The following is a 27,377-nucleotide window of genomic DNA, read 5'->3' as shown; positions in this document are numbered from 1 at the left end:
CAGTTAGCAGAACTACTGGTGCTTACCTGAACCTTAGAACTGAGAAGAGAAAAAAGAATAAATTTGTCTACAGATAGCAAGTATGCTTCTCTAATCCTACATGCCCATGCTGCAATATGGAAAGAAAGGGAGTTCCTTACCTCTGAGGGAACCCCCATTAAATACTACAAAGAAATCATGGAGGCCGGGCGCGGTGGCTCACGCTTGTAATCCCAGCATTTTGGGAGGCCGAGGCGGGCGGATCATGAGGTCAGGAGATCGAGACCACGGTGAAACCTCGTCTCTACTAAAAATACAAAAAAATTTAGCCGGGCGTGGTGGCGGGCGCCTGTAGTCCCAGCTACTCGGAGAGGCTGAGGCAGGAGAATAGCATGAACCCGGGAGGCAGAGCTTGCAGTGAGCAGAGATCGCGCCACTGCACTCCAGCCTGGGTGACAGAGAGAGACTTCGTCTCAAAAAAAAAAAAAAAAAAAGAAAGAAATCATGGAGTTATTGCACGCAGTGCAAAAACCCAAAGAGGTGGCAGTCTTACACTGCCAAAGCCATCAAGAAGGTGAAGGAGAAAAGGCAGAAGAAAACCATCGGGCAGATGCTGATGCCAAAATTGCTGCCAGTCAGAACCTCCCATTAGACATACCTATGGAAGGATCCTTGGTATGGAACAACCCTCTCCAAGAGATTAAGCCCCAGTATTCCCCAACTGAAACAGAATGGGGACTTTCACAGGGGGATAGTTTTCTCCCCTCAGGGTGGTTAACGACAGAAGAGGGAAAGGTACTCATACCCAAAGCCAGCCAGTGGAAAATACTTAAGACCCTCCACCAAACTTTTCATATGGGTATTGAGAACACTCATCAAATGGCCAAATCCCTATTTACAGGGCCAAATATCCTACAGATCATCTGACAAGTAGTCAAAGCCTGTGACGTGTGCCAAAAGAATAAACGCTTGGTCCATCCTAAGTCCCCTCTAGGGGAACAAAAAATAGGGCACTATCCCAGAGACAACTGGCAATGAGGCTTCACCCATATGCCTAAGTCAAGGGGATTTTAATACTTGTTGGTCTGTGTTGATACCTTCACAAATTGGATAGAAGCCTGCAAAGAGAAGGCTCAGGAAGTGGTTAAAGTCCTAATTCATGAAATAATTCCTAGATTTGGGCTTCCCCAAAGCTTACAAAGTGACAATGGTCTGGCTTTTGAAGTCATGGTAACTCAGGGAATTTCTAGGGCGCTAGGGATACAATATAACCTTCACTGTTCCTGGAGGCCACAATCCTCAGGGAAGGTCAAGAAGGCAAATGAAACACTCAAAAGGCACTTAAGGAAACTAACACAAGAAACTCATCTCCCATGTCCTATTCTCTTGCCCATGGCCTTGTTGAGAATCCGAAATTCTCTTCACAAAATGGGGGGTAAGTCCATATGAAATGCTGTATGGACAACCTTTTCTCACAAATGACTTCCTACTTGATCAGGAAACAGCCAACTTGGTCAAGGATATAACTTCTTTGGCAAGATATCAACAAAACCTTAAAACCCTACCTGAAGGATGTCAGAGACAAGGGAACAGAGTTGTTCCAACCAGGAGATCTAGTGTTGGTCAAGTCCCTTCCCTCTACCTCCCCATCTATGGATTACTTGTGGGAAGGACCATACTCAGTAATCCTCTCTACTCCCACTGCAGTTAAGGTGGCAAGAGTGGAATCTTGGATTCAGCACACCCAAGTTAAACTTTGAACACCCCCTGAGGAACCTGCGAGACCATCAGCTCAGGAGTCCCAAGATCAGCCAGACCAGCCTTGATACACCTGTGAATTATTGGAGGACTTACGTCTCCTACTTCAGAAGGAAACATCCCAGACTCAAAAGGCTCCTACAGCTTATCCTGAGGAAAAACCCCTTCCTACTTAAAAAAGATAAGTGAAAACCTATGTAATCTTTAATGCCTCTCCTTGCCCCTTTAATGGAATCCTTTTATTGTTTCATTACATTATTAAGCAGTATACTAACCACACTCTTTGCAGTAGGACTATATACTGTAGCTCCTGCCAGGACGAAAATCCTAATCACATCAACCTTTTTTACTGTCTTAACTTTCCAAGCCCCTTTATGCATCCACCACAACCTGTTACCAGGCCTGCCCCTGGGGCACCTACTATCCCATCAATGTAATTACACCCTACAACTTCAAGCCCCAGCTGATCATAGTAACTTCAGAGTCACATAAACAGGTCCATTCAAACTGATTGTCTCCTTCTCAGCGCCCCCAAAAATCATCACCTCCTCCCTAACAGTCTGGGTTTTGTAATGGCAAACATACTTCCTGCATAACCATTCACCCCTGGACCCCCTGCAGCAGTGCCTCCCCCACTAATGAATGCCTTCTTATCCCCTCTTTCAGTTACTCTCTTGAATGGTTCCTAGTAAATACAAAACGGTTTTTTCTTCAATGGGAAAATAGAATGCAGGAAGCCACTCAGTTTGCTTCCAACACCCCTTTCCAGCTGCTCACCGGAGCTACCTTGGCAAGTACTCTAGGAGTATGGGAAAATGAAAACAACAAACTCACACACCTTTTTAACATACACAACCAGTTCTGTCTACCCAGCCAAGGCATATTCTTATGTGGAACTTCAGCCCATATCTTCCTCCCCACCAACTGGACAGGCACCTGAACCTTAGTCTTCCTAAGTCCCAACATTGATATTGCCCTGGGAAATCAGACCCTATCAGTGCCCCTCAAAGCTCAAGTCTGTCAGTAGAGGGCCATACAACTAATACCCCTACTTACACAGTTAGGAATGGCCACTGCTACAGGAGGCAGAATACCCAGTTTATCTACTTCATTATCCTACTACCACACACTCTCAAAGGATTTCTCAGTTTGTGGGAAATGACAGGGTCCGTCCTTACTCTGCAATCCCAGGTGGACTCTTTGGCAGCGGTCACTCTCCAAGACTGCTGGGGCCTGGACCTCCTCACTGCTGAGAGGGGAGTACTCTGTACCTTCTTAGGGGAAGAGTGTTGTTTTTACACCAACCAGTCAGGGATAATATGAGACCCACCTGGTGTTTACAGGAAAAGGCTTCTGAAATCAGACAATGCCTTTGAAACTCTTATACCAACCTCTGGAGTTGGGTGACATGGCTTCTCCCCTTTCTAGGTCCCGTGACAGCCATCTTGCTATTACTCCCCTTTAGGTCCTGTATTTTTAACCTCCTTGTCAAATTTGTTTCCCCCAGGATCAAGGCCATCAAGCTACAGATGGTCTTACAAGTGGAACCCTAAATGAGCTCAACTCATAAGTTCTACTGAGGACACCTGGACCGACCCACTCGCCCTTTGACTGGTCTAAAGAGTTCCCCTCTGGAGGACACTACAACTGCAGGGCCCCGTCTTCACCCCTATCCAGCAGGAAGTAGCTACAGCAGTCATTGCCCAGTTCTCAACAGCAGTTGGGGTGTCCTCTTTAGAGGGGAGATTGAGAGGTGAGGCCAGCTGGACTTCCTGGGTCAAGTGGGGACTTGGAGAACTTTCCTGTCTTATGAGAGGATTGTAAAATGCACCAATCAGTGCTCTGTAAAACTCAGCAATCAGCGGGATTCTAAAAGTAGACAGTCACAGGGAGGATTGAAAAAAGCACACTCTGATAGGACAGAAATGGAACATGAGAGGGGACAATAAGGGAATAAAAGCTGTCACCCCAGCCAGCAGCAGAAACCCACTCGGGTTCCTTCCACCCTGTGGAAGCTTTGTCCTTTCACTCTTCACAATAAACCTTGTTACTGCTCCCTCTTTGGGTCCCTGCCATCTTTAAGAGCTGTAACACTCACTGCAAAGTTCCGTGGCTCCAATTCTTGAAGTTGGCGAGACTACGAACCCACCAGCAGGAACCAACTCCAGACACAGGATTACAGGCGCCCTCTACCACACCTGGCTAATACTTTTTTTTTTTTTTGTATTTTGTTTTCAGTAGAGACGGTGTTTCACCATGTTAGCAAGACTGGTTACAAACTCATGAGCTCGAGTGATCCACCCACCTTGGCCTCCCAAAGTGCATATATTCTTGTATTATAGCTCTTACAAACTTTGTTCCTTTATCAGTTCCCAAAATCTTTCTTTACTGCCTTTACCCCCAATCCCACCATCACATAGAGACAGGCACACACACACACACACACACACACACACACTCTTTTGGTAAGCCCATATATATTTTACTGGGTAGTAATTAGTGCCAGAGTAATATGCAGACTCTTAAGATGTTTGCTATAAGATTCTTCCATCATTTTTAAAAATAAAAACTGAAGTCAGCCTCACTCATAAAAATACTAATTAAATTCAGTCACACTAAGTACACTAAGTTAACTCCATCTGTTAAGCTTAGCTTAATTATCACTAGTACCAAATGAGGGAAATAATTATGGGTAAATTCTCACTCCAGGATATAAGTTGGCAAATTCCAGGGTTTGTCTTGTGCTAACCAAGAGTGCTGACTTTGTCCCACACATTCCCAAACATATCCAAAGTTAAAATTGAGGAGTCCAAGGCAAGTTCCATCATAAACTCTTGACAGTCAATATTGGAATCCTGTCATCTCTTATAATATAAGAAAGAAAATTTAAAGTTAGAGAGAGGTAAGCAATATTTCCCTGGTTTCTTCTAAATTAATGTCTGTGCCAAACTCAAGGTCTTCTCTTTTCATTTCCAAAAATGCAATAGAATAATATACAGCTAAAAATCAACAGTTGGACTTACATGTATTCTTTAGGCTAAAGTAGCAATACATTTTCCAGAATATATGACAAGCTATAGAAACATGCAAGAAAGTCAACTTGTTCAGAGATGATTATTATTATACAGATTTACTTCCTAAGTACAAATTCAAATTAAATAAGCAAATTAAAGAGTTGGGATATCTTAAGACAAGCTTTAATATATAGCAATATATTAATAAGCATTTATAAAATAATTATCAAATATCATGTTCCATCTTCACTCACAGCCTAAATTCCTTCTATTTATAATTCAATTCAGAAACATTTGTTGAACTCCTAAGTCAGGCAAAAATATATTCATTGTCTTCACTGTCTCAGCTCCCAGGTATGAATCATTTCCATTTTCCACTTTAACCACTCTACTTTTTCCACCCACAGAACATTGCCGAATTAGTCACACACCTGGATAATTACAAATCTACATTATCTAATTTTAACGGATCTTTGATTTTGTTTAGCATTCCTAAATTAGCTATTTGTGGAGTTCCTACACCCTCATCTCGATGACTGTCATCTAGCTCCTTTTTCAACCCCGTTTCCACATTCTGTAGACAACTTGCCTTGGCTCAAATGCTCTCTACCTACAATTATTACTGATCGTTGAGAAATAATGAGAAAACATCGTTCTAGCCATTCAGGTATATGGTCACTCAAGCAAGACTTACAGAAAATGTGGCCTGTGAATTTTCAGAATTTCTTTTTCCTTTCATTGTAAGCTTCTCAAGTAGATTTTAGTCCTATAGTGCTAAGTAATGAATGGGGCATCTAATTGGGAAAATAGAAGCTCGAATTTAAGGACATAGGGAGGTACATTTCCTGCCACCAATAGTAACACAACCTGAAACTTACAAACTTTGAACTATATCATTTTGAATTGAATTGAATGGAACTTACTACTTTTAAATCGAAGATGGGCTTTTCTCCCTTCATTGCATATGGTCATGCCAGCTGGGACTCGTTGGTCCCTTAGGGTCTTGATACGGTCCCATGGAAATCCATGAAAGTGTAAAGCTCTCCCTAAGATTTCAGCAGTTTCCCAGAAGATTCTGTTCTGATGTCTCCTGTCCTTCTATGATTCTTCTTTAAATGCTCTCTTTATTCTATGGCTTGTTTACCCAGAAATGAATCCAACTTTTCCTAATATTTTCTCAACAAAACTGAACTAAATGAAAGCAACCATGCAGAGCACTTGAAATTAGAACTTACCAAATACTGAGGATATCCTAAAGAGATGTTGCATTGACGCAGGAGAACAGGGTCTGGAGGCAGGGAATCTACGGCCAATTTGTGCTGACTTCTTAAAAGAGAAAACACCAAAGGCTGGGGGCGGGGAATCTGAGTCCAATTTGTGCTGACTTCCCAAAGCTGGGTCAAAAGGAAAACACCTGGGTCTAGGGGCAGGGATCCTGAGACCAATTAACACCAACTTCCAAAAGTTAAACTAAAAGGAAAAACCGCTCTCCCCATGCCCCAGTAGCAAAGATCAAAGGCTACTCTCCCTACAACCCTCCCTTCTACCATGTCTCAGATAGAAAGGGAAGGTGCCCTGGAATGGCTGTGGACCAAGCGGGGACCATCCCTTCATCTGCACAGGACTCCAATTCACCTCAGCCTTTAATTAGCCACAGACCAAGACCTTCATCGAGACAAGGGTAACTGATAGGGACTTCAAAAGGAGTACTTCAAACTTAGAAAACTTTGTAACTGGGCCCTTGAGCCGCCTGCTTAGGTCCACTCCCACCCTGTGGCGTGCTTTCTCACTTTATTAAATCACTGCCTTCGCTGTTTTGTTCCTATGTTTTGTTCCTTTGTTACCTTATTTGTGTGTTTTGTCCAATTCTTTGTTAAAAACGCCAAGGAGCTGGAGAACTCACTCTCAAGGCCCTCCTTCTGCTAACAGTATCACATATTACAACGTACTTGAAATCCATTAATAGTTCTTTCTTTTTTTAAATGTCCTCACCCCCATCCCAGCATTGTAGTTTCTTCTTATTTAGTGCATACCTTTCTTTAATCATTTCCAGGTTCCTCTTGCTTCTTTCCTGTCCCCTTTTTCTCTGAATTTCTTCACTCCTGGTTGCTCCGTGACTCTAAATTAGAACATCTCTACCAGGCAGAGCAATTCACCCCTTCTCAGCACCTATACCCAGATGCTTCAAACCAAAGCAATCAGGAAGGAAGCATAAAACAAAAGGACCTTCCTTTTTAGCATAATCTACCATTACTCAGTGGCAGTTATCATCATAAGTGGATTTTTTTTAACTCAGACTTGAAACTTTCTTGTAACTTTCTAATTTACTGCAAGCAAATCTTATGCGTGTAGACAATTTGTACAAATTGTCATCACTTGGCTACAATAATGCCCCAAGCCATCCAGGTTTTCCTTTTTATGTCATGGTAGAGGAGTTAATTTGGGGTACAAAGGACAAGACCAAAGCATGGCAGAGACAATGTTAGATTTCTATTAATATAAACTTTTTTCTTCCTTCATAAAACTTCCAAAAGGTCCAAATATTGCTCCTATGACCTGCATGTCCACTACTCCCTCGCCTTGCCTTTTTTATTTCTCTTTCTTTTTTCTCTTTCTCTTCCTTTCTTCCTATTTGTCTCCTCTCCCACCTCAAGCCGTCACTCCCATCTTGACACCCGTGGGGGAGATCATTTAAATGTTTTGAAAAAACATTTTTCAACAAGTTTCTGGTGACAACTACCAATGTGGGCAATTAGAGTATCAGCTGAGGTGGCTTTGACAGCATTTAGATAATCAACAATGTGAAGAATTATCAGATGTGGTTCTCTTTGCCTCAGATAATCTTTCTCTTCTTCTGGACAACTCTTATCCTTCAACTTCAACATTCCTTCCTCAAGAAAGCCTCCTCTGCTTCTCTGATCTTCCAGTACACCATCTGCCCTCAATGTAAGCAATCTCAATGCAACTGCCCGTGCCCTGAAGTCTTCCTCTGACACCCCCTACACTGCTCTTACCGCCTCTTACTCAGACCCCGTCAGCACCACCAAGCTCTGAGCACAGAGGCCCTCTCTGACTTGCACTTAGCACACAGTTGGTGCTCAGTATATATATTGTCTTACTGAATAAACAAATGACAAGTTATTTGACAGTTTTGCTGAATCCCCACCCAAATCTCATCTTGAGTTGTAGCTCCCATAATTCCCATGTGTTGTAGGAGAGACCTGGTGGGAGATAATTGAATCATGGGGGTAGTTTCCCCCATACTGTTCTTGTGGTAGTGAATAAGTGTTAGATCTGATGGTTTTATAAAGCATTTCCCCTTTTACTTTGCTCTCATTCTCTCTTGCCTCCAACAATGTAAGCTGTCCCTTGATCTTCCGCCATGATCATGAGGCCTCCTCAGCCATGTGGAACTGTGAGTCAATGAAAACTCTTTGCTTTAAAAATTACCCAGTCTCAGCTGTGTCTTTATTAGCAGTGTGAGAACAGACTAATACAGTATTATTGTGAGGTTTCTTTTCAGTTAGTGTTTCTTTTTTTATTTTTTAGAATAAATTGGTAAAACAGTAACTATAGGGCTGACTTAAAAAAAAAACACACAAGGAGCATCTCATTCAACAGACCTTGGGATTCAGAGAAAATGTGGGTTTTATAGTCGTAACAAGAATAATTTCATTTATTCTAATGTTAGATACATATTTTCAAATAGCCTATGGTTCAAACATTTATTATTTATCCTGAGGCCAGATCCACACTAGCATGAAATAAGTACACTTAGATGTAGCTGTATCATATGGGTAATTTCAGCTATGCTAGAGAAAGAAATTAAGTTCAAAAGCTCAAAAGGAACTCACAAGTTCAAAATGCAATTTTGCAGAGATTTTTTTTTAAGTCTATCAGAATCCATTTGCTCTAGGTTTTCAGTTGCTTCTTCTCCAAATATTCATCTTTACTTTTGAACATTTTCTGCTCTCACACATTTAAAGAGAATTTATAATCCATCTAGACTATGCGTACACTATACCAATGATTGTCTTAAAATGTGTTTGGGAAAAAAGATGAGTATTACAGAGAAGCCCTTCATCATTTTAACCCAGATCAAAGCTACATGTTTACTGCTTTTAGATCTAGAAGTAAAATTCTCAGTAAAATTCTTTAATTCGAGCAGTTGGGATGTCCTAGCCTCTTTAGAATCTAAAATCCAAACTTACATAGCAATTTTTTGCCTAAAACGTACTTTGACAGCTTTTGGTGTGACTGGCAATTTGGGTGACTGAGCGTACAGACTTCTGAGCCCATGAGAAACATTCCCAACAGACTTCCTTGGGTCAGGCTGCCTTTGGCACATTAGAGAGTAGCCAGTGGAGTCCTGGGGCTAGTGGGAGAGGGAGCATACAATATGTACATTGCCAAAATTCTTTTGTTCTCCTCTGTTCAAATTATTAAGTTCTGTGTTGGTGGTATAGTGGTGACCATAGCTGCCTTCCAAATTATTCTAAGTTATATAACACAAACTAAGAGAAAATGATTTTACAAAATACTACCATTACCTGGTTAAGTTATAAGCCTGGAAACTCCTAAACTTCGCAATCTACTTCTTGCTCTCTTTTTCTTATCTGATTTAGTACCTAATTAAAATGGAACTTTTTGAGATAATAGATACTGGTTGGACTTCATTAAAAGATCCTAAATTAAAATATACCAAAAAAATTCCAAACAGGAAAGCTATGCACATTAAGTGAACATGTGATTGGTTGCTAAATTTAATAAATCAAGTATATTATGACCAAAGATCATACACAGCTTTGTAGTTTATCTCATTGAAATAAGCCCTTAGATGAATGAATTAATACTTTAAAATGTGGGCTAAAATCTCCCAGTAGAAACTTTTCCCAATAGAAAAGTTACAGTTTAGTGACCTTTTTTTTTCACATTCTGAAAGAAAAAGAAACATATCAAATAGTAAGCTTGCTGTTCAAATTGTGGTCCATGAACCACCATCATTAGCATCAGCTGGTAGCTTGTTAGAAACCCAGAATCTCAGGCCACACTCAAGACCCTCTGAATTGGAATCTGCATTTTAATAAGCTCCCCAGGAGACCTGTGCACATATTAAAGTTTGAAAAGCACTAATCTGAAGTTTATTAAAAGTCACTTTGACAGCAAAGTCAGCTTTCTGTCATTGACTGCCTAGTAATTCTACCTCTAAATAGTTAATAATTACCTTTTAATAATAAATTCCCATTGTTATTAAACAAGCAGGAGGCCACTAGCCTGAGGCTGTCTCAGTACTTTGGGTTCCTAATCAACAAACCACAACTTAACTTAGTGTGTAAACAAACAGAAACCTAACTCAGGAGTATACGTTTTGTAACAAACAGCTGGATTTTAGCCAATCACAAACAGCAAAGCTTCAGCCAATCACAGGCAGTCAACTGATTGAATCGTGCTCAAATAAAGCAGATGTTTTATCACACCATTTGCAAATAAGGCAGATACCTTACTGGTCAATCAGGTAATTTCTACACTTTGCTCCCTTGTTTGGCCTATAAGAACTCACTGCTCACATGGCTGGTTGGAGCTCTCTAAACCTCTTCCAGTTTTGAGTACTGCCTGATTCATGAATCATTCTTGGCTCAAATAAACTGTTACATATTTGATTTGTCTAAAGATTTCCTCTTAACACCAAAAGGAGTGTGTATTCCACTATCATCCACAGTATGTATTTCTGGATCCCAATATGAATGAATCCCATGTGTATTTCTTTGTTTACATAGTTTTGTCTTCTATAGTCAGGGTTAACTGCTGAGGGCATGTTTATTTTTCGGTCTTGTTGATATATGACATTTCATTTTTATAGGGGCAAAATTAAAGTTCCAATTGCCTTTCTCTTTATTTTTTTTTTAAAAAAAGCATGATATTTTCAGAAACAGAAAATCAAATACCACATGTTCTTACAAGTGGAAGCTAAATAATGTGTTCACATGAACATAGAGTGAAATAATAGTCATTGGAGACTCACAAAGGTGGGGCTAGGAAAAAGAAACTACTTAACGGGTACAGTGTACACTATTTGGGTGATGCCTACACAAAATTGCACTTTTACTCCCTAAATCTTTTTTTTTTTTTTTTAAAGAAAGAAAGCATGTGTATTAGTTTGTTTTCACACTGCAGATAAAGACATACCCAAGACTGGGTAATTTATAAATAAAAAGAGATTTGATGGACTCACAGTTCCATGTGGCTGGGGAGGCCTCACAATCATGGCAGAAGGCAAAATGCATGTCTTATGTGGCAGCACACAAGCGAGAATTAGAGCCAAGCAAAAGGGGAAACCCCTTATAAAACCATCAGATCTCATGAGACTTATTCATTACCATGAGAACAGTATGGGGGAAACGGCTCCCATGATTCAATAATCTCCCACCAGGTCCTTCCCACAACACATGGGAATTGTGGGAGCTACAATTCAAGATGAGATTTGGGTAGGGACAGAACCAAATCATATCAGCATGCCTATACTTACCTTTTGTAGCAGCATATGTAAACCTGTATAATATGAACCAGTGAGGAAAGAAACATGTTCTAGTAACATATTCTCAAGGTTTGCTTACACAGGTGTTTTTCTGTCAAACACTTCCATTTACTAAAAGAAGAGTTTATGATGCAACTTTAAGAAAGCATGTTTACAAATATTTTTTTTTAAGTCATGACAGAGTCCATGCTAACTATGCTGCAACCATCATGTATCCTGAGAGGTGGGCAATTAGGATTGAATGTTTTAAAGAGACAGGATCCTCTGCAACTTCTCATATTTAAAAGGCATTTTACTCTGATTCCCCTTTATAGGGATAGAGTTTAAATAAGTATTTTAATGGCTAAATAGATTAGTGGTATTGAAAATTTACTTAAATGCTAAGGTGTACAGAGAAAATAGTTTATTTTCTATAAAGAATCTAAAAATTTCTCATGAGCTCACAGATCCTCTTCCTCCAATACCATTTTATGATATCTCAGTCTCATTAATTTGAAAAAGTATAATTAGAAGGACTTTGTTTCTGTCAGGTAAATAAAGGCTGTTTTAACAATTTTCTGTCAATTTCATATTTTTTTCTGGACTTGGTTTGGGTGTGTGTTGGGGGTGGGTTGGATTGCTTACATGATTGTGGTTGGAGAGAGGAAGCTATCAGCTGATCATCATCATGTTCATGTTGCAGAGTGGCCAGCAGGTTGACTCTGGATTGGTATCTACTTAGGAATGAATGGATTTTTCTGCTTCTGCATCCGCTCTTAACTATCTTCCCCTCATGGCATCAGATTCCTGACTCAGCAGCTTGGTCTTCCCCTCCCCAGAGTTCTACCACCCATCAGTCCTACTGGCAACTCATTCTACCCTTACCAGTGTTCATGGGAAATTCTGGACCCCCTCCATGCATGCTAGACACAGACCAAGTGGAACTAATGGCACTAACTCAAGGTAGATCCCAAGACATCTATCTCCACCAGTTCTGTACTAGTCTCTCTTCATGTTGATTGTTCTGTTGAGCCCAATTTAGGTCTTCCTCTACAGCAGTAATTTTCAAGAATCGCCTACAAGTTATTTTTTAATTACTAAGGTCCTAGCCTGAAGCCAGGGACTCCAATTTACATAATGTCAGTGGACACAGATCTGGCATTAGTATTTTTGAAAACTCTTAAGGTGATACTAATGCGTAGTTTGAGTTGATTATCATTGTCCTAGAAGATGCAGCTTCCTCAATAACTATCTACATATTCTTTTTTTTTTTTCTTTTTTGAGACGGAGTCTCACTCTGTCACCAGGTTGGAGTACAGTGGCATGACCTTGGCTCACTGCAAACTCCACCTCCCAAGTTCAAGAGATTCTCCTGCCTCAACCTCCTGAGTAGCTGGGACTACAGGTGCGTGCCACCACACCCAGCTAATTTTTGTATTTTTTAGTAGAGACGGGGTTTCACCATGTTGGCCAGGCTGGCCTTGGTCTCTTGACCTCATGATCCGCCCGCCTCGGCCTCCCAAAGTGCTGGGATTACAGGCATAAGCCACCACGCCTGGCCCAACTATCTAGATATTCTACACTTCTGACTGTGAGATTCATACCAAGGACGGGAATGGATAAAGATAAGCAATTTTTAAGTTTATCTCACTTTCTTTATTTCTATAGCTCTCCTCTTTCCCATATGCCTCTGTTGCAGTAGGTAGCTAGTAAGGCATGAACAGGGCAGGAGACCCTCCCCAACCCAGGAATGTCAGGTGACCATCAGGTGATAGGTAGTTGTTAACTATCTCTCCAAAATTATAATTGGGGCTGGGCATGGTGGCTCACACCTGTAATCCCAGCACTTTGGGAGGCCAAGACAGGTGGACCACTTAAGGTCAGGAATTCAAGACCAGCCTGGCCAACATGGTGAAACCCTGTCTCTATTAAAAACACAAAAACAATCAGCTGGGCATGGTGGTGCACGCCTGTAGTCCCTGCTACTGGAAAGCCTGGGGCATGAGAATCGCTACAACCCAGGAGGTGGAGGGTGCAGTGAGCCAAGATCGCGCCACTGCACTCTAGCCTGGGTGACAGAGTGAGACCTTGTCTCAAAAAAAAAAAAAAAAAAAAAACAAGCTGGGCATGGTGGTGGGTGCCTGTAATCCCAACTACTCAGGAGGATGAGGCAGGAGAATGGCTTGAACCCGGGAGGCAGAGGTTGCAGTGAGCCAAGTTTGCACCACTGCACTCCAGCTTGGGTGACAGAGTGAGATTCCATTTCAAAAAAATAAAATAATAATGGTCGCAGCCAGCACCAGAGAAAGGCAGACTCCCAAAAGATGGAAAAAACCTGAAACTGGCAATCAGCAGTTTTCCAGTAAGATCCCAGGAATTGGGTGAAGTGGACTTACACATACACATTATGAGGTAAAATGGCAGAGTTTAACAGGTATATGACCTTCTAGGGACATTCAACTGGGAAGGGAAGAATGCCTCAAGTGAGCATGCATACAACGCTAGTAAACACACTGTGCATGCTCACCTCCCCAGTGCTAGCAGGTCACTGTGGATGCAGACAGCCCACCCCAAAAGAAGAACCAGGGGAGAAGGAATGTAAGACCCCAGAAGTATGCCAGTGATAAAACCCCAAGTCAAAGGTCAAACAGTACACTTGATCTCTCCTGTTGCCCACTTGGTCCTCTTTCAGGTGTACTTTACATCTTTTCATTCCTGCTCTAAAACTTTTTAATAAACTTTCACTCCTGCTCTAAAACTTGCCTCAATCTCTCCTTCTGCCTTACGCCCTTTAGTCAAATTCTCTCTTCTGAGGAGACAATCATTGACGTTGCTGCAGACCCGGACAGATTTGCCACCAGTAACACCTCCATTGTATATCTTCCTCCTACTTAAAGTAATATTTTTCCTGCTCTTTTCTCTGAGACCATGATGGCACATGGGATACAGGGAAGAAAATAGTCATAAGGGAAGATACATCAAAAGTTAACACAAAAATATTATCTTCATTACATATATTTATCTCCCTACAGTATCTGTAACATCAACTAGAAAATGGAAACTTAGATTAAAAGAGCTAAAAGGAGAATTAACTGTCATCTACCCGAGCATTTTATTTTAGATATAAGGTAACTAATGTCCAGATAGATTGACTTCTCCAAAGTCATATAGTTACTGAGTGGCAAAATAGACACTATATGTCAAGGCAATGCACATTCACTCTAATGCACTCTTAATTATTAGCTGGATTCTAGTACTCATCTGAATTTCCAAAGAGTTCTTATACATCTTGTCTGGAAAGTTAATTATATATGAATATATCATTATGAAACCACCATTGCAAAAATTATAACAGTGAGAAAATTATGGCAGTGAAGGAAGTTTGAGCTGGCCAATACTCATCTTGCCTTTGGCCTTCAAGCTGCCCTTAATTGTTCCCGGGCATGGGCCAAGCTAACTTTGGGAGATATTTATTTATAGTTTAAATGATAATAGCCGTTCCCCCAAACTCAACTGCATTTGTAAAGCTAATGGGCGACCACAAGCCTAGGAGGACAGAGGAGGCTGCATTCAGCTAAGGTGTAGACATAAACAATTGCCAGCCATTATGCTGGAGGTCACAAGACATGCAACTTCTCTAATTATACCAGAAGGTAGCATCACTATTGTAGAATCTAAAATTGGCCTTTTGATATGTCTTTTCAGGCTCTTTGCATGTCCAGTGACCTATGGCTCTAACAGGACCCACCTACTGCTCCTGTGGCCCCACCCAGATGCCACTCAGCACACAGGAGGACCATTTCCCACATTCCTGTGGTTGCACCCACAATCAATCAGTAGCAAGCACTCATTTCCTAACCACCCACAACCCTTCCCCCAAACTACCTTTGAGAAACCCTAGTCCCCAAATTCTCTGAGAAACTGATTTGAGTAATAATAAAACTCTGGTTCCCTGTTCAGGTGGCTCTGCATGAATTAAACTCTCTACTGCAATTTCCCTGCCTTGATAAATTGGCTCTATCTGGGCAACAGGCAAGAAGAACCCATTGGGCAGTTATAATTACAATCTTTTTTCTATGCTAGACACGTGCCATTTTGAGTTAAGTATGTTTCTTCTTTACTATTTCATTTGATACATTTGCTCAAGCATTCAGTTCATATTAATCAACTATTCTGCTCTTTTTTCTTTCTGAGAGTGCACTTTAGATAAAATAATATTGATTTTGTTAAGTATATAGCTTAAGGAAAGTATAGATTAGGTAGATATCATTCAAGTTTTTTTTTCATGTTTGCTCATTTTAACTCTTTACAAAAAGAAACTTCTTCACTTAATATTATATATCTGACTTTTAGTTTAACATTTTCTTCAAAATTAACCAACTTTCATTTTGATTAATTGAGTAATCTGAATATAGTCATATGTTGATTAACGATAGGGATACTTTCTGAGAAATGCATCATTTGGAAATTCTGTCATTGGGTAAACATCATAGAGTGTGCCTACAAAAACATAAATGGTATAGCCTGCTACACACCTAAGCTAATATGGTATAGCCTATGGCTTCTAGGCTACAAACCTGTACAGCATGTTACTGTACCAAATATTATAAGCAATTGAATACAATGTGTTGCAGGAAGTCAGGGACCCCGAACGGAGGGACTGGCTGAAGCCATGGCAGAAGAACATAAATTGTGAAGATTTCATGGACATTTATCACTTCCCCAATCAATACTCTTGTGATTTCCTATGCCTGTCGTCTTTACTTTAATCTCTTAATCCCATCATCTTCGTGAGCTGAGGAGGATGTATGTTGCCTCAGGACCCTGTGATGATTGTGTTAACTGAACAAATTGTTTGTAAATCGTGTGTGTTTGAACAATATCAAATCTGGGCACCTTAAAAACAGGATAACAGCGATTTTCAGGGAACAAGGGAGATAACCTTAAAGTCTAGCTGCCTGTGGGCAGGGCGGGACAGAGCCATATTTCTCTTATTACTGAAAACGGGTAAGAGAAATATCGCTGAATTATTTCCCTAGTAAGGAATATTAATAATTAACAACCCTGGGAAAAGAATGCATTCCCAGGGTGGGGCCTCTAAAATGGCCACCCTGGGAGTAGCTAGGATTAGGAAATTCCAGCCTGACAAATTCTAGTCAGACTGGTTCTCTGCTCTTGAACCCTGACATGCATGCACAGCGGGACATGGAAGTTCACTAGTGATTCTAGTTTCACCCTGACCTTCTGCCTTGTGATCTTTTGTTGCCCTTGAAGCATGTGATCTCTGTGACCCACACCCTATTCGTGTACTCCCTCCCCTTTGAAAATTGCTAATAAAAGCTTGCTGGTTTTATGGCTCAGGGGGCATCACAGAACTTGCCAACAAGTGATGTCTCCCCTGGACACCCAGCTTTAAAATTTCTCTCTTTTGTACTCTTTCCCTTTATTTCTCAGACCGGCCGACACTTAGGGAAAACAGAAAATAACCTATGTGAAATAACGAAGAATTATCGGGGGGCAGTTTCCCCCAATAACAATGGTAAGTATTTATGTATCTAAGCATATCTAAACACAAAAAAGGTAGAGCTAAACTAAAATACAGGATTAAAGATGTAAAATGGTGTACCTGTAGAGGGCACTTCCCTTGAATGGAGCCTGCAGGACTGGAAGTTGCTCTGGGTGAGTCAGTGAGTGAGTAGGACATTACTGCACATGAATATAGACTTTAAAAACACTGTACACTTAGGCTACACTAGATTTATTTGTAAAATATTTTTCTTTCTTCAATAATAAATTACCCTTTGCTTATTGTAACATTTTGACTTTATAAGATTTTTCATTGTTTTTAATGTCTTTACTCTTGCAATAACACTTAGCTTAAAACACAAACACATTGTACAGCTGTACAAAAATATGCTGTTTGTTTCTATCTTTATCCTATAAGCATTTTTCTATTTTTAAAATTTTTTATTTTTATTTTTACTTTTTAACCTTTTTTTTTGTTGTTGCAAATACACAATTACAAACATTAGCCTAGGCCTATACAGGGTCAGGATCATCGATATCACTGGTTTCCACACCCATGTCTTATCCCCCTGGAAGGTTTTCAGGGACAATAACACACACGGAGCTGTCATTTCCTATGATAACAATGCCTTCTTCTGGAATCCCTCCTGAAGGGACTGTCTGAGGTTGTTTTATAATTAACCTTTTAAAAATATAAATAGAATAAATACACTCTAAAATAACAATAAAAGTTACAGTAAATACATAAATCAATAATATAGTCATTTATCATCATTATCAAGTATGTACTATACATAATTGTATATGCTATATTTTTATACAACTGGCAGCACAATAGATTTGTTTACATCAACATCATCATAAAAACATAAGTAATACGTTAAAGTATGACATTACAGGCAGCTATGAAGTCCCTGAGTGATAGGTAATTTTTCAGCCCCATTTTAATTTTATGGGACCGCCATGGTATATGTGATCCATTGTTGGCTGAAATGTTGTTATGCAGTGCATGACTGCATACTGGAAGAAGTATTATAGCTAATAATTCAAATATATCATTGGTTTCCCCTTAGATTCTGCCACATTATTTTTGGTCTGCACCCTCTAGAAAAATGTACCCCTGATTGATAAACATTTTGCCTAATATCTACCAATCTAGTACAAATACTATACGTTGTTAATGTGAATTTTTAAAAATTTTCTTGACATTTTAATGCTTACTAACCCCTTCTGGAACTAAAACGGTCAAATTCTGGTAACATTTTTATAAAAGTCAAATAAAATTATAACAAGTAAGCAGCCTTCTTTGTAAATACTTCAATTTCCACCCCCATAAAAATGTCACATTTTGCATAATATTGACATTTTAATAATATTATTCTTCCAATCCGGGGCATGGAATATCTTCTTACGTTTTGTGTCCTCTTTAATTTTTTTCACCAGCGTTAAAATTTATAGTTTTCCTTGTAGAGATCTTTAAATTCTTTGGTTAAATTTTTTCCTAGGTATTTTACAATTTTTGTGTCTACTGTAAATGGGATTGCTTTCTTGATTTCTTTTTGATTGTTTGCTGTTGGCATATATAAATGCTACTGATTTTTTATGTTGCTCTTGTATCCTGTAATTTTATTGAACTATTTTATCATTTCTAACGGTTTTTGGTAGAATCTTTAAGGTTTTCTAAATATAAGCTTATGTCATTTATGAACAAGGATAATGTCACTTCTTTCTTCGTGACTATAGTAAACAATAATCTATTGTATATTTCAAAATAGCTAGTAGAGAATAATTCAAATGTTCCCAGCATAGATAATAATGTTTAAGGTAATACGTATTTCAACTACCATGATTTGATTATTAAATATAATATAAATTTATCAAAATATCACATGTCCAAAAATACATATATCTATGATGTATCAATAAAAAGTCACATTTTGAATAAATATATTTTTAACAAAGGTTTCCATAATTCTTTGGGTGCTTATTATTTGTTTCCTCAATTACTAACATTTCATTAAACTTTTGATATAGGAGCTAAAAAGAAATCATTTAGGCAGATAGTGAGGGTGAAGGAGTCTTAGGCAAGGCTTGCCTTTTAACAAAAAGCAGCCCCCAAATAATTTCTTTTCTAACGAGAGCAGCCTGAAAAATCCAGCTGCAAACATAGATAAGCAAGCTAAAAGCTTGCACGGGTGAATGCCAACAGCTGTGCCAATAGAAAAAGGCTACCTGGAAACCAGGTATGTTCAACATGGAGGCTCCATCTTCCCTTTTCTTTGTCACCACATGTACAGTAGAAAAGCAGTCAACATGGTGAGGTAGAGAACTCTTCTGCATAACTAAAGATTAGGGTGAGGTAGCCAGCTTCTTTGCAGGCTATGCAAACAGCACACCTAATCCTAACCAGTTCTTCGTGCTATGTAAACGGCATATCTGATCTGACCAATTTTTTGTGCCGTATGTAAATCAAACACAACCTCCTCAAGCTCATCTATAAAACCTCCTGCACTTCACTGGGGACCAGAAGACCCACTTGAGACCCCTTCTCTCTGCAGGAGAGAACTTTTCCCTTTCTTTTGTCTATTAAACCTCTGCTCTTAACCTCACTCTGTTGTGTCCACGTCCTAGTTTTCCGTGGTCATGGAACAACAAACCTTGGGTATTACCCCAGACAATGACTCCACTTCATTTCTTTTTCACTCCTGACATAAACTGACCTAAACACACATTGATTAAAAATCTATGTCTTTTCTTATTGCTTAAAGGGTAGATATTAAATGTATTGAAGTAAACAATGTAGCAATTTTTTAAATTACTGTGACTATATGTATTAATTTATCTTACACCTAGGAAAGCGGTCATTGTTTACAGTGCCTATCTCCCCCTCCCCCATTTCTTTTGCTAACAGTTTCTATGCCACTGGGCAGCCAATCTCAATCCTTTTTCAGGATTATTCTGGCTGAAAAAAATTCCTTTTTCTCTCCAGTGTTACAGGTGTTACAAGTTCAAAGCTTCTGGTAACCATGTTCCCTGCCACACGGAGAAAGGTCACAATCACCAAGAGAGAATTGGGATAATCTACAAATATGAGCAGGGATGAGAAGTAGAGAGTCCGACAAGCACTCCAGATCTTGTATTCCTTTTCTCTAAGGCTGGCTTTTCCCATCCTCCAGTAGGTTAGGCGAATCAATAGGCAACTTTTTTTAATGTTCCTTTGAGTCCAATTTCTATTACAACTAAAAGCCTGGACTAATTCATGATCCGATCTGAAAACTGAAAGATGAATTCATGAAGATAAATTGTGCTTAAATAATTATTAGCAGGATTATTGCTTAAGGCTATCTTCCTTGAGAAGATCTGACTCATAAACTCTAGAGGAGCAAGGACCACATTCATCTTACTCTACACTAGCACTGTGCCTGCTATATAATAGCTACTTGGTAAATAATTGGATTAATTAATAAAAGAAATAGTTGAATGTCAATACAGAAAAGGGTGGTTATACTGTCCAATTTAACACAAAACCGGAAGATTTCTTGACGGCAGAATGTTTCTCTTCTATGTATTTAAACCGCAAGCATCATAACTTTCTATCTTAAGCCAGGGTTCTCCTATTTCTCATCATAGTACTGAGAATAAAGTTTGGAGAGTATAAATTTGAGTAAATGTTCAAAGGCAAACAGATTGAGCTGTAGTTTACATATTCTGAGTAAAAATCACTGCAATGTTGCACACCAACATGGCACATGTATACATATGTAACAAACCTGCACCTTGTGCACATGTACCCTAGAGCTTAAAGTATAATAAAAAAAATCACTGCAATGTTTATTTAGGAATTTTTCAAGTGTAGAAAGTTATAATTACATTTTAAAAATGTAAACTATTTACCAAATTCACTTTAACTGCACTATTCTCAGGAAACCATCTAGCTTTACAATACTTCCAAGACTGTCATTAAAAAGTAAATGAAAATATCAAGAGTTAGTAAAGTTATAATTTTTGTGAAAAAGAAAGTTCTAAAATAAGCATAGAATAGGTTGAAAGCAAAAGGGCTCCCTATTTACATAAAAACTAGCGTTTTGTTTAAATTAGTGCATTTATAATTATGTATTCTAAATACAAGATATAGATGTAAATCTGGATTATGGCCCATCTTTCTGTAATGAGTTAAGATGGCTCAAAATGGCAATCATATTTTGTTGTTTAAAAAAATGACCATTACGTTTATTGGGAACAGGTCAGTCAATTATTGTACAGTATCATCAAAAAGAATTCTTGGCCCCGCGCAGTGGCTCACGCCTAATCCCAGCACTTTGAGAGGGCAAGGCGGGCAGATCACGAGGTCAAGAGATCCAGACCGTCCTGGCCAACATGGTGAAACCTCGTCTCTACTAAAAATACAAAAATTAGCTGGGCATAGTGGCGGGAGCCTGTAGTCCCAGGAGGCTGAGGCTGGAGAATCACTTGAACCAGGGAGGAGGAGGTTGCAGTGAGCCAAGATCAGGCCACTGCACTCCTGCCTGGGCAACAGCGCAAGACTCCGTCTCAAAACAAAACAAAAAAAAAGAATTCTTATGATGATAATCACAACATTGTTAATTTCATCTGGCCATTGGAATATGGAAATCATTTCATTTCACAGCCGCCTTTAAACATACTGGTACTTTATATAAGGTGAAGTTTGCCTCTTTTTGTTGCGGTTGTTTAATCTATTTGAAAAAAGGTCAATTTCTTGACAGATGGTATAATGTACATAAAACATCACTGCCATCTATAGTGCATGATAATAATGAAAACTAGTACAATTTAAAAGTTTTTTTCAATGCATAACTCTGAAGTAAGGGATTAATATTGTCTGCCCTTTTCTGAGTAAAAACTGAGTGTGAGTTAATAGACTTCTTTCTTCAAAGTCATGTTTCTGCTATTGAGTGAAACAAAAACACAAAACCAAGTCTTCTGGGTCAAAACTGAGTGTTCTTTTTAAAACAACACAGATTCTTCTCTATTTGATTTCCTATATATATGAATATACCAAAATTTTACCTTCTTATCAATCCATGAATAAAATAAATTTTAAAAAATGATCAAAGTCCCAAGCAATACTTCATCTTCTTATCCTATTCTTCAATTTTTGCTCATATAGAATTGTTTCTCAATGTCTTAGCCAGGTCTTCTGCTTATTTTCATTTGTGTGCCTTTCTCCACATGGACTTAGCATTTCTATGTAGCATTTCTCCTACTCTCCTGAACTTGTCTGTCTTCCTTCAATATTTATCAAATGACCTGGCATCACCAGCTGCCCACAACCAGGCAGGTGCTTTACTTGCTGTTGTAGCTATCACATAATATTTGTGTTAAATGAATTACAGTGTTAAATATATGACAATGATAACAGGTAAATATTGTTGATCAATAATTGTAATAGTGTAAATGTTAACAGTGTAGGTTTTTCATGTCTGCTAACAAGTTTCCTCATCAGTTTTGCAAGTTTCCTCATCAGTTTTATTCCTTTAAAAGTTTCTTGGATTTACCTAAGCTGAGTTTCAATCATCAGGGTATCTATAGATATATCACATTGAATGTGGGAACCATGTATACTAAGCTTAGAAGAAAATTCACAATTTTCTTAATATATTTTAGGAAATTCTATTTAATTCAGTTTAAGGGTTTTTTTTTTTGTTTGTTTGTTTGTTTTTTTTAGATAGTCATGCTCAGTCTCCAGGCTGGAGTGCAGTGGCGCAATCTTGGCTCACTGCAACCTCCGCCTCCTGGATTTAAGCGATTCCCCTGCCTCAGCCTCCCAAGTAGATGGGATTACAGGTGTGCGCCACCATGCCCGGCTAATTTTTTGTATTTTAGTAGAGGCGGGGTTTCACCATGTTGGCCAGGATGGTCTGGAACTCCCAACTTCAGGTGATCTGCCCGCCTTGGCCTACCAAAGTGCTGGGATTACAGGTGTGAGCCACCACGCCCAGCCCCTAATTTTCTTCTGAGCTTCCACTTTCTCTCTTCTAATCTTATCCCATGTGCTTCATATAGTGTCAACAATATTCCCCACTCTTCAGGTGGGCATGTGGTTCAAGACTGGCAAATTCAGAACAGTGACAATACAGGGATATGATATAATTTAGAGATTTCAATGAATCTTCTGCTGGGCCTGTTTCAGAACACCTCCATTCTCACCTGAACAGTAAAATAAATGAATGTGGTCTTCCCAGACCTATTACATGATGTGTGAAGATGAAACCAACCCAGCAAAGAGGAGGCAGAGATACAGAGGAAACTGAGTCCCAATGTCATCATCTAATGGTGAAGTTAGCTCTACAGCAAAACATTTCTAAAATGTGATTCTTAAAATTCCCCTTGATTCTTAAACTAATTTTATTGGCTTTTCTGACACTTAAACAAATCTTAATTAGTATAGTGTATCTTTCTAGTTCTTGTGTATTTGGCAGTCCACTCTTTATTTTCACATTTAAACCACAGTTTTACTGTTAAAACACATTTGGGGTCTGTCTCTTTTCTTAAAAACATGAAGATGGTATTTCATTACCAAGTATGTTGACAGCCGCTGGGTGCTTCCCTGTAGTCCTCTCAAAGTTTAATGTCTTAATTAAAGAAGCAGACCACTGCTGGTAGATTAATGAAGAAATATGAGGGCAAGATAAACACATCAGCTATCCATAAAAGCTCTTGGTCCCTTATTCTATAGACAGAGCTACATTTACAGGTCTCTTTCTAATCAACAAGATTAGAATAGAAATTGAGTATACTTGGAATCAAAAAGTACAAAATATTTTTATTAGATATTTCTAGAGTGATGTTAACTTGATAAATCACAGTATAAGAATTGTAGATCATTCCAGGCAGGCTTACTATCTAGGGATGTAGTTTGATCTACATGATAGATACAGTCTTGGAAAAAGTTATATTTGAATCTCTGTTTTCATAAGATTTTATTAATTTAACAGAATTATTCTTGAAAAGGCAGAGCAACTCCATCTCCCAGAGATTTTTCCCAGTCAGCTAATATGATATGTTTTACATAATTTTGCCCTATGGCTATAAAGAAAAGAAAGGTATGGGATAATGAAATAGATCTATGTCTCTCATGCTGATATCTTCCAACACCTGGAAACATATTTGTCACAATAGTTTTGTTTGAATTTTTACATTTGTATTGTTGACATAAATAAATGAAAACATATTCTTGATCAGCTCCCTTATACAGCCAGTAAGCAGTTTGCCCATGGGGCAACACACATCTACTATTCACATTTACGGGTCAGTCCCTCTGCTAAATGTCAGAAATAAAAATACTGACTAGCAAACACACAAGCAAAATACAGTCTTACAGATATGGCAACAGAAGTTATTAGGGAGTATGGCAGTGGGACAGCCAAGGATACGAACAGATCAACTCTACTTGAATAGTATGGGGTAGGAGGTTTCCATATCCACTGTAAGATACTTAAGGAACAACAAAGAGAACTACATCCAGGAAGTGAGAATGCCTTTCTAGATCTGGTACTGCACTGATACAAGAAACTTACAGTTCCACTGGGGCCAGGGACAATTTGAGAGGAGCTGCGTCACAATGTGATCTGGCAATCCACCTTCATCCTTTACCGAGAGGGCAGTTACACCTTCTGCAACACCCTTAAGTAATCTCATGCTTTGACTTTAAAAATACATAAAGCACATCTAAATGCAGGTCCACCTAGAAGCAGGAGCCCAGTAAAAAAGGCTTCACAAATGCCTTTCAGTGCCCCATTACTTTGTCATTTATACCTTGATCCACGACAGACCTCCAAATATCTTCCACCCACAAACACTCTAATCATTTCCATTGGGAAGTTTCTCATGAAACCCTGTAGAATATTTTAATCCCTTTCATAAACACTGACATTCGTTAGCAAAAGGTAACAATTCTTTGATAAAAAATTTAAATAAGTATGATCTTTAGCAGTGGACACATATTTTTGCTGAACAAAAATTGAATTTACCCTTACCAACTAATTTCTGTTTCCTTGGCTGCTCCCTAGCCCTCCACACTAAATATTTGACTGAAACTGGTGAAATATTTTCAGTTTTGAGTTCCACTTGTGTGAGCACAAGCACACGCATACACATCCATCAACCTTGCTTTCAAAAGAAGGTATCATTACCTTCGTTCCTCCTGTTTGAAAAGTTTAGGAAGTCTGGGTTTTTGGTGCAGGAATACTTTAGGATATTGCTTCATAAATGTATTGTGAGCTGATAAGATACTGCTCATACTCCGGCTTAAAAAGAAGAGAGAAATTAAATTGTAAGTGTCATAGGATAACAGCTTCCAAGAGAAAGATTTTTAACTCAATATATACATATCAATTCTATACTATTTAGTCTAAGAAGCAACTAACAAAAATATAAAATATAAATATTTTGTGCTTTAAAAATATCCAAATCTCAGTGAGAAACATTTTAAGAAATACAAAATGTATGATAATGTATGATAATGTCAATGTCAAAAATTTAATTTTTGAAGTTCAGTCTTTTTAAAACTCATATTTCTATAATTGATTAAAGTTTTATATAATGTACTACAGAATTAAAATCCCCCTAAAATTATTTAAAGTAGTTTACATCTACATTACTAGAGAGAGTATTTATCTGAATCTTTGCCATCATGTATTAAAATCACAGGCAGTATTTTTTAGGTCTAGAATAAAGATGTGTTACAACAACAAAAGATCAACATTTTCCAAATTCAGATCACTGAAATTACCTAGGATCCTTTTTGTAAGCAAAAATTTCTGATCCATTTCTTGATAATCATAAACTCCAACAGTAGAGCCCTGGGTGAGCTTCTCTTTTTTAAATACATTCCTCAGGATGACTCTAATATGCAGCTACACCTTGATTCACCGCAAATACCAAAAATGCCAATAAGCAAGATTCAGAGAATAGCATTGTCATTAAATGTTAGGTAATGATATTTGTTTCTGGAAAATCCACCTCATTCAATTTTCAATTGACAACACCATGAAAAGTTGGTCAATTTTTTTAAAAATGCTAAACATTCATCTTGGGAGCTTATTTCAATAATTATAAAAAATTATCATACTTCAAATTGAACACTGACAAACATCTTAGCCAATAGTTGCCACATGACAATGAACATAAAAATCCTCAAGAGAAGGCTTTTTTAAAAAGTCTTTTTCATTTTCATTGTAAATAATAACAACACATTCTAAAATATTTATAACAGCTTTTTCTTCTCTTAAGATAATGTTCCTAAAACACCATATTGATGCTTTACACAAGACAAATTCTATATACTTTAAAAATCTTATTTTAATGTAACATAATTGATTCAAACAACATAATATGATGTGATTTTCTGTATTAGGCATTTTTATTCACTTTCTCACAGTGTATAGATACATTCACCAAGCATCGAATCTTTTTAAAATCTGACCACTGATTTATTAGAGGCTTCCCAGGAAAAAAAAAAATTTCTGTTTGGAACTCACATTCTACAATAATCTATTTTACACATCTACCTGTTTTTCACTGGATTCTTGTTATATTCAAATCATTTTACTAAGATCTTTTACATTGTTTTGCATTATTGCACATTTATATAAACTGACAATATACCTTATTTGAGATACTTTATTGACCCTTCTGCACAAAAAGAAACTGCAACCTTAATAATTTGCCTAATTCATATAACTAAGAAGTAGAGGATACAGGGTACAAATGAAAACTAAATTGACTCCAAAACCCATTATTTTAACCTCTGGGATATTCTGTCCCCCATTTAATAAAACACATTAGTTCTTGCTATGTGCTAGGCACTCTTCTAAGTAATGTATATGCATCTTACGTAACTGTATTAACTAGATACTCCTAACCATTTTGTTCCTGAAAAGATGCTGAAGTCCAAAGAAGTACAAAAGTGTAGACATATGCAGCCTATACTACAAAACTTGGAATCCTATTCCAATTGGTGATCTGGATAGATCATCTTTGGAGTGGCTAAAAAATTTATTCCCAAATACTAAGACTTTTACCCAAGTGATTTTTTATGTGTATAACCCTAGTTACGCTTACACACTTTATGTGTATAACCTTAGTTAGCTGCCTCCTTCACCTAATTCTCGAGAATTTCCAAGATGTGGTGGGTAATGTACATGGATTCAGTGTCTATGATCTGGGTCTCCGAAAGTAGTGTGTCCAAGAAGTGAAAAACGTGGAAGGTTGAAATGGAAGAGTCAAATGCTAGAGCTAGAGATGACATGGTTTTTCAGATTGAGCCCCTAAATGGCCTGTAATGCTATAATTTATATTCTAGGTCCCAAAAATGTAATGTGGAACATATTCCTACTTCTGAGTCTCTTGTTGAAACAACAACATATGTCTGTGTGTTCAGTAGAAAATTATTATTGTCTAAAACCATGTGAAATCTGTAAATAAATGTATCTAAATATGGAATATAAAATAATTAGCATGCTAGGGACAAAGAAATGTTTAGCATTATGGTAGAGTTGGAGAGTAGATCATGGACCTAAATACCTATCTGATCCTTCAATTCT

At 38.3% G+C, this 27,377-nt stretch overlaps 1 protein-coding gene across 8 annotated transcripts in view; it reads right to left on the bottom strand.

The window, feature by feature from the left end:
- The window catches only part of CNBD1 (cyclic nucleotide binding domain containing 1), a 757,023-nt gene that overhangs the window by 698,099 nt on the left and 31,547 nt on the right, over window positions 1-27,377 (bottom strand). For 7 of the 8 annotated variants that reach the window (XM_058444198.1, XM_058444197.1, XM_058444199.1 and 4 more), the window contains one exon: window positions 24,966-25,079. The exons of the other annotated variant lie outside the window; for it this stretch is intronic. In XM_058444198.1, coding sequence (XP_058300181.1) covers window positions 24,966-25,079 — 114 coding nt within the window. The remainder of the gene's footprint in view (window positions 1-24,965; window positions 25,080-27,377) is intronic. 8 annotated transcript variants of the gene reach the window in all.

Source organism: Hylobates moloch, unplaced genomic scaffold (genome assembly GCF_009828535.3).
Source record: "Hylobates moloch isolate HMO894 unplaced genomic scaffold, HMol_V3 SCAFFOLD_9, whole genome shotgun sequence".
Lineage (NCBI taxonomy): Eukaryota > Metazoa > Chordata > Mammalia > Primates > Hylobatidae > Hylobates > Hylobates moloch.
This window is presented reverse-complemented; position numbering and strand designations above follow the sequence as displayed.